Source organism: Cnephaeus nilssonii, assembly GCF_951640355.1.
Source record: "Cnephaeus nilssonii genome assembly, chromosome: X".
Lineage (NCBI taxonomy): Eukaryota > Metazoa > Chordata > Mammalia > Chiroptera > Vespertilionidae > Cnephaeus > Cnephaeus nilssonii.
The window spans coordinates 120,233,454-120,246,725 of record NC_137071.1 but is presented as its reverse complement, the minus strand read 5'-3'; the positions used below and the strand labels follow the sequence as shown (position 1 = coordinate 120,246,725).

Below are 13,272 nucleotides of genomic sequence, written 5' to 3'. Positions count from 1 at the left end.
GAGAGGAAGGGAGAGGGAGAGATAGAAACATCAATGATGAGAATCATTGATCAGCTGCCTCCTGCACACCCCACACTAGGGACTGAGCCCACAACCTGGGCATGTGCCCTGACCAGGAATTGAACCGGTGACCTCTTGGTTCACAGGTCAATGCTTAATCACTGAACCACACTGGCCAGACCATGACCAACATTTTAGAGAGAGTTGTACACCTGTATCAACTGCACCCCATCTCCTCACTGACCAATCCCTCCTCAATCGACCATAATCCAACCATAACCTTTTACTCTCCCAACATGTCCTCCTCAAGGCAGTTATAAATTCTATGTTGCTAAACCTGATGGGCCTATCTAAGGTCCACAGCACACAGGAAAGTTAGCTCAGCCTTGCTTGGTTTTCATGACTATACTCTTTCTAGTTTCTTCCATTTTCCAAAATTGTCTTTTTCCTCAGCTCCTCTTCCTCTAAAAGACCCTTCAGTATTATTTTCAAGAATTTTGATCCATCTGCCTTTGTTTCTCTCTCTCTCTTTTTTTTTTACCTTTCTTCTTTTTATATATTCGATTAGAGTTTTAGAAGGCCAATAATTATTATTCCCCCTTTTTTTCTTTTTGAGACAAAAGAAAAGCAGAAAATGGAGATAAACGTCAGCTGGTGAAGCAAATGGCTTTACAAATAGAGCCAAAAAGGATGACTCCCCTTGCATTCCTGAACCACAGGGACTTACTCATCTAGCCAAGGGCCTGGCAAGACCACTGCCCCAGATACTTGTGGAGAAAAGCAGAGAATTCAAGGGGCACCTTCTGGGCTGTACATACAAAATCATCTGCTTCTAAAGACAGGGAGAATTCGGGGCCAAGCTTGGTCCCTGAAATCCCCAACTTGACAACCAAATAAGCCACTCCTTCCCAAGAGAACAGGAGGAAGCGAGACCAGTAGAATAAACAAAATGCCAGAGAAATGACATTCTACCCGGCTCCAGGTAATCTCATTTTCCAGGTAACATCATTCACTGTCTAGCCCCAGATCTAATCTTCACTCAACTTCAGGCCTGTTTACTCATAGCCTATTGGACATCGTTGCCTGGATTCCCTACAGGCAGTTCACATTCAACATAGCTCAAATGCCATTTGCACAACACCCTCACAATCTCACCATAGGCCCTTAGCTAGTTCCTGTCATGGTTTGGGGCCCACACCATCCACCAAGTTGCCAAACTCTGAAAATTTTGGAACAGCCTTGGCTACTACTTTCTCTCACCTTTCCCCTTAACAGAGCAACAAAATTTGTGGCCTCATAACCTCTCCATTGGCTGAGCAGATGTCTCCTAACTGGTCTCCTGAACCATCTTGCTTTATACCCTGGGGCCTGATCCTATACATGGCAGGTGGAAGGAATCATCCTACAAATCACGGCTGCTCTGGTCTGTCATCTTAGTAATTTCACTCTCCTGAAAGCTATCAGTGGCCCCTGGGGCATCAGAAGGTGAATCACACTTTAGCCCAGGAATAGATGCCTTCTCAGCCCCCCCTCAGCACTTCCCACCAAGCCACCAATTAACCCTTCCTCCACTGCCGCCACCCTGACTCTGTCTTTCCTTCACAGCATGCATATCTGGCAAAATCTTCTAGCTCCAACCTCATGCCACCTGCAAAGAAAACCTCTCCTGACAATCCCCCACCCAACCAAAAATGAAACCCAATTGTCTCCTCCTTCATCTAAAGCTTGCACTTTTTGCACCTCCTTTCACTAATTGGAACACTAAATGGTGTAGGAAGCCAAATGATGTGGCAGGAAGTTCAAAGGTGTTTGAGCAGTAACTTTGGTCTGGGCTCCTACAGGGCTTGGGGCCAAAGACAAGAAAAGGAGTCAAAAACAAGTTGGATATTCTTAAATAAGAAAACCTTTTATTTAATAGAACAGTCTGGCCGTAAAAAAAAAAAAAAAAAAAAAAGCCTCATATCACACTAACTATGGAATCTCTACAGTATAAGAACCTCAGTACCATGAGGATGGATGAAAATTTTTATTTTATCCCTGCAAGAGAAGCCACAAGTACCATCTACTGTCTCCTGGGGTTGTAAGAGTCTCAGCTCTCCCCATTTCTGTCTTGTGTGAGAAACCATTCACTTGGTTTGGAAGTGGTAAGAGCTTTCAATTGCTCTTTCTGAAATCTCTAAGCAATATAAACTCACTGCATCTTAACAATCTGTCAACATTTTTGTAAGCTGTATAGGTTATGAGGTGTAGGGGCCAGCATTTCAGATGCTGTCAGGAGATCACTGATTTGAACACTTCAACCCATACCACATGGTCACCTCCAGTCACAGTCATACTTGTCCTCTCACTGACACACCAACACATTGCCAATCACAATACCACTGCCACCCTCAATGCCACTGTCACCCTCTCTAATGCCTGCTTACTCATGCTCTTTCTTGCACTCTCACTGCTTCATCCTGTTACTTTCACTCACTACCATCCCCCTGGCAACACACAAATAGCCTTCACCCTACTTTGGACCTCCAACATGAAGTGCATGTATACTGTGCCTCTCTATGCTGCTTCTACTGATAGTTCACACTTTAAGTATTAGCCAGGGCTTCTTATCTCTGAGAACAGATATCCCTCCCACAACAGGCCTCATCCTAGCTCCTTGCACCACAGGAAGCCCCCTGACACTGCTCCATGCCCAGGGAGTCACCATTCTAACTCCACACTGGGCACAAGGGTGAGCATCTGAGCGTGTGATATACCAGGCACTGGCATGAACGTGGGGTGAAAGCAGGCTACACCTGGGTCATGGAGCCTGACAAAATTCCAGCTTGGGCAGGAAGACCAGCATAGCGTTACCCTTACCTGCTGGCCTGGGTCTTCAAGTCCATTAACTGCTGGGGTCTTCTGGGGCTGCTCTGATGCTCTGGAGTGTTGGGGTCTTCAGGCTGCTGGGTAGGTGCAGCTGGGTCTCCATGGCCACCTCTGGGGGCTGTAGGCTTCTCCTGCCAGGACTCTCCCAGCTTGATGACCACATTCTTCTCCTCAAAACCAGCCAAGGAGCTGAAAAAAATGAGTGCCCTTATGGAGTAAATATTGTGGGACTAGTCCTTGCTCACCCAATGCACACTGATGTCACCTTCTGTGGACATAGCAGGCTTCTCTCCTTGAAAGTGGGGCAGAGGGGAGCCCAGCATGGCCTCCATATTGGGGAGAAGCCTGTATCCTCCTCAGGAGGACCCCAGCACTACTACTCCCTTCCTACAAAGGCCATCCCCACATGTACTAGCCTGAGCCTTTTATGCTTTTGCCACACCCCGAATTCAACTGTCCCAGGCATTGAGCTCTTTGGGAGGTCTTCCTTCTTCTCTCGCCTCACATCACACCAACACTTGCACCTTCCATCACCATCCCCATCCTAAGGTGCTTCCACGGGCTTTGTTTTCTCAGCTGGTACCTCCTCCAGAACCTCTATCCTGAGTGATGGCGCTGCTACCTGGTGGCCTCCAGTGCCAAAAGTGTCATATGCCCACTAGGCCAAAGGCAAAGACTAAGTCAGGTTATTGAGAGCCTGAGCCCAGCATTCCATAAAATGAAAACGTAGTTCACTATCACCTTGATTCTGGCTCACTCTGAACCCAAACCTCCCAAAATTAGCAGTCTGCCTTCAATTGATGGTGGGGTTACCTGAGGACAAGAAGACAATACCACTAGCTACCTACAGCCCTAGGACTCTTATGAAAGTTAATCCCATAGTAGGCAGGGTCCCTGCTTTCAAGCTAGAATGACAGGGAGCAATGACTATACTTTTTGAAGAGTATGCCCTGAAAGCAAAGGGACTCTTCAGCCTCAGCTGGAGGGAACCAAAGTACCCCAGCAGGAACAAACCAAATACCACCTCCATCTGTACCTGGAAGATCTGTAGGCAAGTGAGTACTGTGCCTTTCTATGCTGCTTCTACCGATGGTCTGCTGTAGCCCAGCCAGATACCAAAAATGGTCTGCTTACATAATACTAATCTTTTAGCCAGCAGGATTCGTGATACATCCACTTCACTTTTGTCTGTGACATACATGCTTGAGCCAATGATAAACTTGGAAGGCCTAAAGAGTTTATCTCCTAACTCTGGGAGCCCTGAGCTAGCTTTACCATGGATTTAATCAGTCTTGTTCCATCCCACATCCTCTATAGAATTATGGTAATAGATGTCCTCACCAAGTTTGTGAATAAAGCCAAGATTCTCTGCAAAGAGCAATTTGAGGGTCTGTTGTAATACAGGGACAAGTGGGTGAATAAGTCTCCTTCACCCTTAGCCTCAGAGAGGAGTCACTCCAGTTATAGGAGGTATAACCCATCTGGCCCATAAAAAGAAAATCTTAGTAAAAATGTCACAGGAAGCCTTGCTGAGCAATGTAATAGCCTAGAGGTCTTCCAGGCCCATAATGAATTATCTGCAAGTCAAGCGTTTAGAGATAGGCAAGGTAATACTTCTGGTTGTAACTAGATCAAAGATCTAGTAGTCTAATACAGATACTGCCAATTTTTGACACAGTAACACTCTGCATAGAAGAGAACGCCCCTTTCCCCTATTGTACCACCTCCAATAGACTCTGCCACTGGTTAACAACAATTGTCCATAGTGAATAATTGTGCTTAGCTTAAAGTTCACCTGTTCTTCATGCAGAAATATCATAAACCTGCAATGCCCAGATTGCAATATAACAAAGAGGAAAATAGCTTATGTTTTAGATGTAAAGCCTAAAAATAAAAGTTTAGTGGGGCCCTGGCCAGTGTCACTCAGTTGGATGGACATCATCCCATGCAACAAAAGGTTGCCAGTTTGATTCCCTGTCAGGGCACATGCCGGTTGCAGGCTTGATTCCCAATGTGAGGCATGCAGGAGGCAGCTGATTGATGATTCTCTCATCATTGCTGTTTCCCTCTATCTCTCTCCCTCCCGCCCCCCCAGCTCCTTTCTGTCTAAAAAACCAATAAAATACGTTTTAAAAACTCAGTAGGGGGAATATGAGCTACTCTGTATTAAGTGAAATCATGCCAATAAAGCTGGTAAAGGGCAGCAGAGGCCAACTTTCTGAGTGTTCTTTATTACAATGGAAGGAAGTATTCTTCTGAGGTTGATTTATTTAGCTTTAAGTTTTTATAAACTTTGTGGCAGGAAATGCTTTATACATTCAAATCCATTTAACCCTCACAACAACCCTGTGTGATAGGAACTATTATTATGTCTATTCTGCAGGTGAGGAAACTGGAGCACAGAGTTGATGAGCAAGATACCCAAGGCCACAAAGTGACAGAGCTTAGATTGCTCTTAATCACTGTGCCCTATCACCTCTTCCTGTACCTGGGATGAAGTAGGGCCAAAGTTAGAATAGAGCAGAATTCCTCAAGTTTTGGACAATTCCATTGCCCTGCAGAATCTCCCCGCCCACCCCACCCCATCAGCCTTCCTCACCAAACTCTTGGAAACTAAGGCCCTCCCTAAGGAATCCCAGAGCAGGTAGGTCCGCCGGGGGATCCCTTGCAGGGTCAATGGTCCAGCTGCCCTCCCCGCATGTCCACAGTCCCTGTCCACGGACAGCTCTGAAGACTAGGGTCCAGTGTCACGGATGACTGACTCCAGGGCACTCTGCCAAATAGGATCAGGCCGCAGGAGCCCCTTTTGGCTCCTCGCGGGCACCCACCTCCCTTCCTCTCTCCCGCCTTCATATGGACTGCTGCAGTAGAAGGGGCTTCAACTCTAAGGACATTGGGAAGCTGGGTTCACCAGGCCAGCGGGGAAAGGGCAGTGGGAGACCAGGAAGACGAGACCCATCTATGATCCTCGCACGCCATCTGGCGGTCAGCGCGGGCACAGCCGCAAGAGAGAAGCACCCCGGAGGCCACTCTAGCCCCGGGCAGCCATTTCGCTTTGTGGACAATCGCATTTCCCGATATGCACTGAGACCAGAACTTGCCACTGCAGGAAATGGCGGCCCGCGCAGGCTTACAAACGCTGGGAGGTGGTGCACACGCCAGGCACATGCGCACGCACGCAGACGCTCAGTGCACGCAGGAGCTCAGGGTACGCACACACATGCGCACATAGGATGGTCTCACGCTGGGGCACAGGCGCATGCTCTCTGGGCGCAGGCGCACGCACGCACCGCACTCACGCACCGCACGTACGCACGCACGCACGCCAAGCTCAGGCGCAGACAGGCAAGCTGGGGAACGGGGAGCGCAGGCGCACGCACGCACCGCACGCACGCACCGCACGGACGCACCGCACGCACGCACCGCACGCACGCACCGCACGCACGCACGCACGCATCGCACGCCAGGCTCAGGCGCAGACAAGCAAGCTGGGGGCTCGGGGGGGGGGGGGGGGGGGCGGCGCACGCGCAAACGCAGGCATGTCACGCGGGGGCTGGGGGCGGGGGGGGGGGAGGGGGAAGATCCGCAGGCGCAGGCGCAAGCGCAAGGGAATGCACGTCAAGGGTAGGTGTGCACTCCAGGAGCAGGCGCAGGCATGGTTGCTGGGGTGAAGGAGCAGGCGCATTTAGGCAGACTGGGCGCAGGTGCAAACGCAGACGCAAACGCAGGCTCCTATGTGGGTGGAGGGGCGGGGCCCACAGGCGCAGGCTCGCACGCGGTGGGGACGGGTTTGTGTGGCGCAGGCACAGGTGCAGGCTCACACAGGAAGGTCTCATGCATGACTAAACGCAAAATGCAAAAGCACACCCATGCTCACATCTTCTGCACTCCCTGCCCAGACCCTTGGAAGAGTGTTAGCTTCCCTCTGTGTCCACTCTTTTTTTCTTCCCAATTCAGAATCTCCTGGCTCCCCATAGAGATCGTGAAAGCTCTAGAACCGTTGTCAACTCCACGACTATTAACGGTTTGTATTGGATAACTGTGTGTGGGCTGCCCTGTGCATTGTAGGACTTTAAACAGCATCCCTGGTCTCCACCCACTATTTGCCAGTATCACCCTCTTGCCAGCTGTGAGAATCCACAGAATCTGCAGAAGCTGCCAAGTGACCCCTAGCGGGTAGGGAGGTATGGGGAGATTCCCCTGGTTCATAACCACTGCCCTACAACAATGGTTCTCACCTAGACTGGACATGAGAAAAAAAAACTGGGAGCTTTTAAAAAGATTGATGCCGAAACCGGTTTGGCTCAGTGGATAGAGCGTCGGCCTGCGGACTCAAGGGTCCCGGGTTCGATTCCGGTCAAGGCATGTACCTTGGTTGCGGGCACATCCCCAGTAGGGGGTGTGCAAGAGGCAGCTGATCGATGTTTCTCATCGATGTTTCTGGCTCTCTATCCCTCTCTCTTCCTCAAAAAAAAAAAAAGATTGATGATGGAGTCCCACCTCAGAACAATTAAATCTAATCTCTGTGTAGAGCTCAGGAAGATTTATTTTTTAAAAACACATCCTGAGTGAGCCCTAGCCGGTTTGGCTTAGTGGCTAGAGCATTGGCCTGCGGACCGAAGGGTCCCGGGTTCGATTCTGGTCAAGGGCATGTGCCTCAGTTGCAGGCTCCTTCCCGGCCTGGGCCCTGGTCAGGGCTTGTGCAGGAGGCAACCAATCCATGTGTTTGTCACATCGATATTTCTCTCTGTCTTTCCCTCTCTCTTCCAAAAATATCCTCAGGTGAGGATAAATAAATAAGTAAATATAAAATACTGCCTGAGTGATTCTCAATTGCAGCCAGAATTGTGAAACACTGTATTCAAGAAAGTTTGTATTGACTTTGCAACGTTTTATACATCAGAAGAAAGTAGTTCTCAGACTGGACTCTAGAGTTAGCCATATCTGAGCTCTGTTCCTAGCTCTGCTCCTCACAGGAGCTCTCTGTTTCTTCCACTATTAAACTACATCAGAAGCCAGATCCTTACCCAGGTTTGGGAAATTGTAGGTGAGATCATGTATACAGAATGGTTTACATGTTAACCAGCTAAGAATTACTGGTTCTGGGCTTTGACTCCAAAGAAAATATTTTAAAAACTAGATTTTTTAAGTCCCCCCCCCCCCCCGCCCCTGAGGTTTTTCTTAGAGCCTCTTACATTGGGACTCAGCTTTGCCACTTGCAAGCCCTTGGACAAATCACAAACTCTCTATGCCTCCGTTTCCCCATCTTATCCATTTCACAGGGTTGCTGGGAATATTGTAAAGCAACTAGCAAAGCACACTATAGGTGTCAGTTAACTGTTTTCACCCTATTAATTGTCAGTGCAATTTGCAACAAAAAAAGTCACCTAATAAGGCCTCATACCTTAGAGATCCCTTGCCTAGCCCACCCCCAGAATCCCAGTTTCACTGGAGGTCACAAAAGTAAAGAAGTAATGCAATGTGGCGTGAGAGTACAAATATGCATTCACCTTTTAAAACACCTAAATTAGACCATGTTCCTCTTTGGCTTAAACTTGAAATAAGATCCAACCTCTTTATCATGGCTTACTAAGGCCCTGCTCCATTTATGGACCCCTCACTGGTCAGGATTCAGCCACTCTATGCTTTGGATCATGCTGAGCACGTTCCCACTACAGGGTTTTCAGGTTTGTAGTTCTCTATATGCAGCTCTTTTGTCCTTTCTCTTCCTACAGTTAGTTCCTTCTCCTCCTTAAAGGAGCTCGCCTGAGTTACCTCTATCTCTCTGCCCATCTAAGCAGTAGCCCTCCTCATTGCCATCACTCTATCTCAGCACCCTGGATAATTCTTGGAGAGCACTGTTCTTCCCACGAGGCACAGAGACCTGGGTTCCAAGCCTTTGTTCTTCATTATAATTAGGGGGAAATCTCACAGGATTGTGGGGAGGACTGTACGTGACACTGTGAGCAGTGGGCTGTGCACCAAGTATATGCCCAAAAGTTAAGTAAGTGTTGCAATCTTTTACAATATCTGGTATTGAAGGCTAATCATCCCAGGCCTACCTCAAAAAAATATCCTGTTTCACCATTCCCCTTCAAGGGCTCTCAGTGCCAGTCATACTCAGCTACATACAGTGTCCAGGAAACACCAGGTTGATTGGAGTCCTTTGTACACACTGTTCCCTTGGCTCAGAGGACTCCTATTCATCTTTTAAGATTCAGCTCAAATGCTGCTTTCCCCCATGAAGCCACCATGCCTGCTCCCCTTCCCCTGCTCCAGCATGAGATGTTCTTATCTGGACCAGGCTTCGCCCTCCATCATCCATGTCTGATTTGTCTGTGTGCTTCAGCCTCCAGCGCGGGGCAGTTGTTGTCCAAGTGGTTGCCGACTGAAAGAGTGGGTGACTTTCTGATTATGGAGGACTTCCTGGCTAAAGACAATGCAGTGTAGCAGAAGGCTTCATAGACCCAGAGGCAGGGGCCAGGGGGTTTCAGCTGGGGCTTCAGCGTTTGCCATGTGCCTTGGGCCAGCTCATAGACCTTGCTGGCCTCACTTTCCATCCAAAGGCTAATGCAAACCTGAGCTATCTCTCTCCACCACAAAAGCTCAGCTCTGTTGGCTGGTGCCTTACCCCTTCAAATTTGCCTTCATGTCCTCCAGGTCTGCTGGGCTGTTGCTCTTCCTGTTAGTTGGTACAGCAGAAGCCAAAGTAGCATCGGAGCTGAGGGAGGAAGCACACAGGCCCACTGAGGCCTCAGACCAAAGGAGAACGGGGGCCCAGGCCTTTCCCTTCCCAGCTGCCTTCTCACAGGAAAGGTGATGCCTATATTTGTCAGTCATGGGTGGCCTCTCAATCCTGCCATTAGTGTGGCACAGATGCCACTGTGAGCCCTGGCTGTCGCCTTAGCACCTGAGTTCAAGACAAAGCACTACCCCTGACTAGTGTGGGAGTCCCTGAGGAAGTCTCCTGATTTTGGATTCCCATGTCCTTGTCTGACCTACACCTCTTGGGAGTCCAGAAAGATTGTCCCTTGCTAAGTGCTCCACACACCCACAGCAAAATGGCTACTCCCACTGGTAGACTTGTAGATGAAATAGTGTAGAAGCTTACAGCCTGGCAAGACACAGCCTCTTCCCATTGTACTTTCATGTCCCCAGGGCCATGTACCCTCCACAGCTGCCTCCTTCCACATGCTCCCTGGGATTCCTCCCCCTGGCCCTCCTTGCTGGTCCAGGCTGCAGTACCTACAGGAGAGGTTCACTGAGACTTCCTATCAGGGTCTCTTCCTAAGCGCTGCCTCCTGATGCACCCCTTCTGCTACCTCACCTTAAGTCCCTATGGGTAGGTGCTGGGCTGTCTGGGTCTCCTGACTTATCATTTGTCCTCCTGCCCCCACTGTCCCTGGTACCTGTGTTGAGCTGCAGGTCAGGGACCCTCCCAACCTTCCGTCTCCTGTGGTGATCACCTGATAGGAGGGTAGCATGGAGCTAAGAAGTGTGAGGGGTACTCTGGGGCACTGGAGTTGAGGCTGAACCCTGAAGGCTATGTCTGGCAATGGGAATGGTCACCAGATAGTCACCCACCCTTACCTGGTGACCACTAGTCCAGGTTTGCGAGCATGAGAGTTGGCACCATGCATATCATCATCATCCAGGAGAGGCGTGAAGCCAGCAGCTGAGCACACCCTGTGGAAGGAGGTCAAGCTCAGTCTGGGTTCAGGACTTTGTGTCTGTATGTCTACTCTCTCCTGAGAGGGTGGCTTCTGACCCTGACAGATGAACTAAGGAGCTGCTCAAATGGATGTTCAGGGAACAATACTCATATCTCACAGCTGCCTGCCACCAGGGCAGTGAAGCCTAGTGGTTACGTGTCCTTGGAGGCACCTTGCCCAAATTCAAATCACAGCTTTGTTACCTCCCAGCTGTCTGACCTTGGATATATCATCTGACCTCTTTGGGCCTTAGTTTTACCATCAATGAAATGCGGATAATAATTGTGTCTGCCTCACAAATTTTCTGAGAAGAGTAAATGAGTTAATACATGCCAGGTACTTGGAATAATGCCTGGGCCCTAGCATGTGCTAAAGTGATCCTATTATTAATACTGAGCTCTGTGGCCATTTACATTCCATCTGTATCCATAAACTTGATACAGATTGAGTGGGTGCTCTATAACCCGGCCTTCCCACAGGTTGGCCACATTCTCTGTCTTTCAGGCAAACTGACTCTCACGGCACACCAAGCAGTCACAGCTCACAGGGCATCTTATCACCTATGCAAGATTGCACCCTTCATTTATGTAGCACACTTACTAATAGTTCCTGGTATTTGTTCCTAAACCTGTTCATGCCAGTTGTATTTGCAACCATAATCACTAAATTAGTAAGTAAACTAATGAGAAACAATCTTTTCTTTAGAAAGACAGTAAAGGCAAGTTTCTTAAAAATCAATATAGGTAAGACAATGTAAAAAGACTGGGTTAAAAATAATGGAAATCTAGAAGATTCTCCAGCTTATTTTGAAAGGTACCTTGAGGTTTGGCTTCATTTTAAAGAAACTGAAAGCAGAAAGCAAAATATGCATTTTGTGAGGGTATGGAAGCAAGAAGGATGATATGGATGAACATTCAAAAATGAAGCAGCCAAGAACCAGACACAATCACATTGGCCCGGAAATCTTCCATGACAGCCACTGGCCAATTGAGTCAATCTGCATGACTTGCTGGCCAGCACACAGTGATGCAGACTGCAGGTGTTGGCTCTTTGCACAGTCCCCACAAGTGGCGGCTCAGAGAACTGAGGCCCCAGCCCAGTGGCCTTTCCTGGCACTTGCTGAGGCACAGTGGTCAGACTGTCCCCTTCCCATGTTGGCTAGGGCTCCTGGACTTGGAAGCCGGGACTCTGGGTCCAAACATCAGTTGCAAACTATTCAAGTTAGTGAAGGCAGAGGGCCCCCAATGGGTTTAGGGAAACAGGGGCATCTGAGAAAGCACTGGAGGAAGCAGTAGGCAGAAGCTCCCCCTTGGGATGCCTTCCAAGGCCTGACTGCCCTAGGGCAGGGTGCTAGTGAGCCGCGTGCAGTCAGGCTCTCTGCAGACACTGGCTTTGCCAATCCTCTCTGGCCATCCCCTGAACCATAAAGGTTCTAGCACAGCTTGGAGCTGAACGATTGGTGCCAACATCTGCATACCTAACCTTTGTCAACTAGGATGACTCACACTTGATTTGGACCTACCTGGGAACAGATGGGACCTTGTTACTCCCCAAATCACCTGAGAAAGTGGTCCCTGACCCTCCCCAGGTCCAACAACTTAGGGCCCAGTTGGACATGCTTGTCTCCTAGCTAGTCTCACTATGGAAGCTGTTTTTCCTCTCATTGAAGCTCAGTGCAGAGCTGGCCAAGGGATGAGAGTAGGGCAGGAAAAGGAGGTTTTGGGTCTTTTGGTAGGGAAGGGAGAAAGCAGCTTCTAGTTTGTTCTTAGAGCTTAGCCAATAAGCAAGAAGGTACCAATTCATCCATCATTTGGTCATTTGCCAGTTTGTCCCTTCACTCATTCTCTTCACGTTCATTCTATCCACCCAGTGCCCACTCAGGCAGTGCTAGACCTCCAGTTGTAAGTGGGCTCTTGTGTGTGCTTTGGAGGAGCTTGAGAGCCAGTAGCAGAGGGGATGAACAGGAGGAATATTCAAGCACAGGGATTCCCAGAAGTGGAAATCCCAGGGACAAAGGATGTGGTGGTGGCCGAAGTGTGGGAGATGGGAGATGCAGTAGGGAAATGACCAGTGTTCCACCCCCAGCAGCCCAATAAGTTTTAGCTGCTTGACCCTGGCCTGTCACCAGGGACATGAGAGAATCAACAACTCTGGGCCACCTGCCTCCCCTGGGTAGCTCACCCTCCTCTCCCAGAGCTGATGTCTGCTCCAGCCAAGCCTTCAGGTGGGGAGCCTGTGGCTCTGGATCCCACGTTGCCATCCCTTGACTGTGCACTTGACCTGTTGTGGAAAGAGAAGCATTTGCTGACTCTTGATTGGGTTTTGATCTAATCTAACTCGGATGTCCTGAGAAGTGGGTCTCAGGGACCAGAACCTTGGGCCCTGGGCTGCCATCCTGCACAGCTCCAACTTAAAGCAAATCAATATCAGCAAGTATTTCTGCTTTTCTTCCAAACCTTTTGGCTAGGAGGAGGAGTGGAGCCAAGAAACTCAGGAGGAGGGTGGCACAATGCATGTGGGAGGATGGGGGTTGGACAATGGCTAACAGAACAAGGCATAGAAATTTGGAGCCACTTATAATTAAAACCATAGATCCCAAGTCAGAGACAAATCTCCCCACCCATTCTGGGTCCCCTTCCCTCATTCCCATGGCTAAGTCCCAGCTAACGGTGTGGGCCTCCATACTGAGAAG

The 13,272-nt window shown here is 49.2% G+C and overlaps 1 protein-coding gene across 5 annotated transcripts in view; it reads right to left on the bottom strand.

Moving 5' to 3' along the window:
• Window positions 1-13,272, bottom strand: part of ZNF185 (zinc finger protein 185 with LIM domain) — a 70,158-nt gene that overhangs the window by 20,289 nt on the left and 36,597 nt on the right. For 3 of the 5 annotated variants that reach the window (XM_079764861.1, XM_079764863.1, XM_079764862.1), the window contains exons 15-18: window positions 12,762-12,860; window positions 10,459-10,554; window positions 9,500-9,589; window positions 2,860-3,057 (exon numbers count right to left, since the gene is read on the bottom strand). In XM_079764861.1, the coding sequence (XP_079620987.1) occupies window positions 2,860-3,057; window positions 9,500-9,589; window positions 10,459-10,554; window positions 12,762-12,860 (483 nt within the window). The remainder of the gene's footprint in view (window positions 1-2,859; window positions 3,058-9,499; window positions 9,590-10,458; window positions 10,555-12,761; window positions 12,861-13,272) is intronic. The other 2 variants (XM_079764864.1, XM_079764865.1) reach the window with 2 other exon arrangements.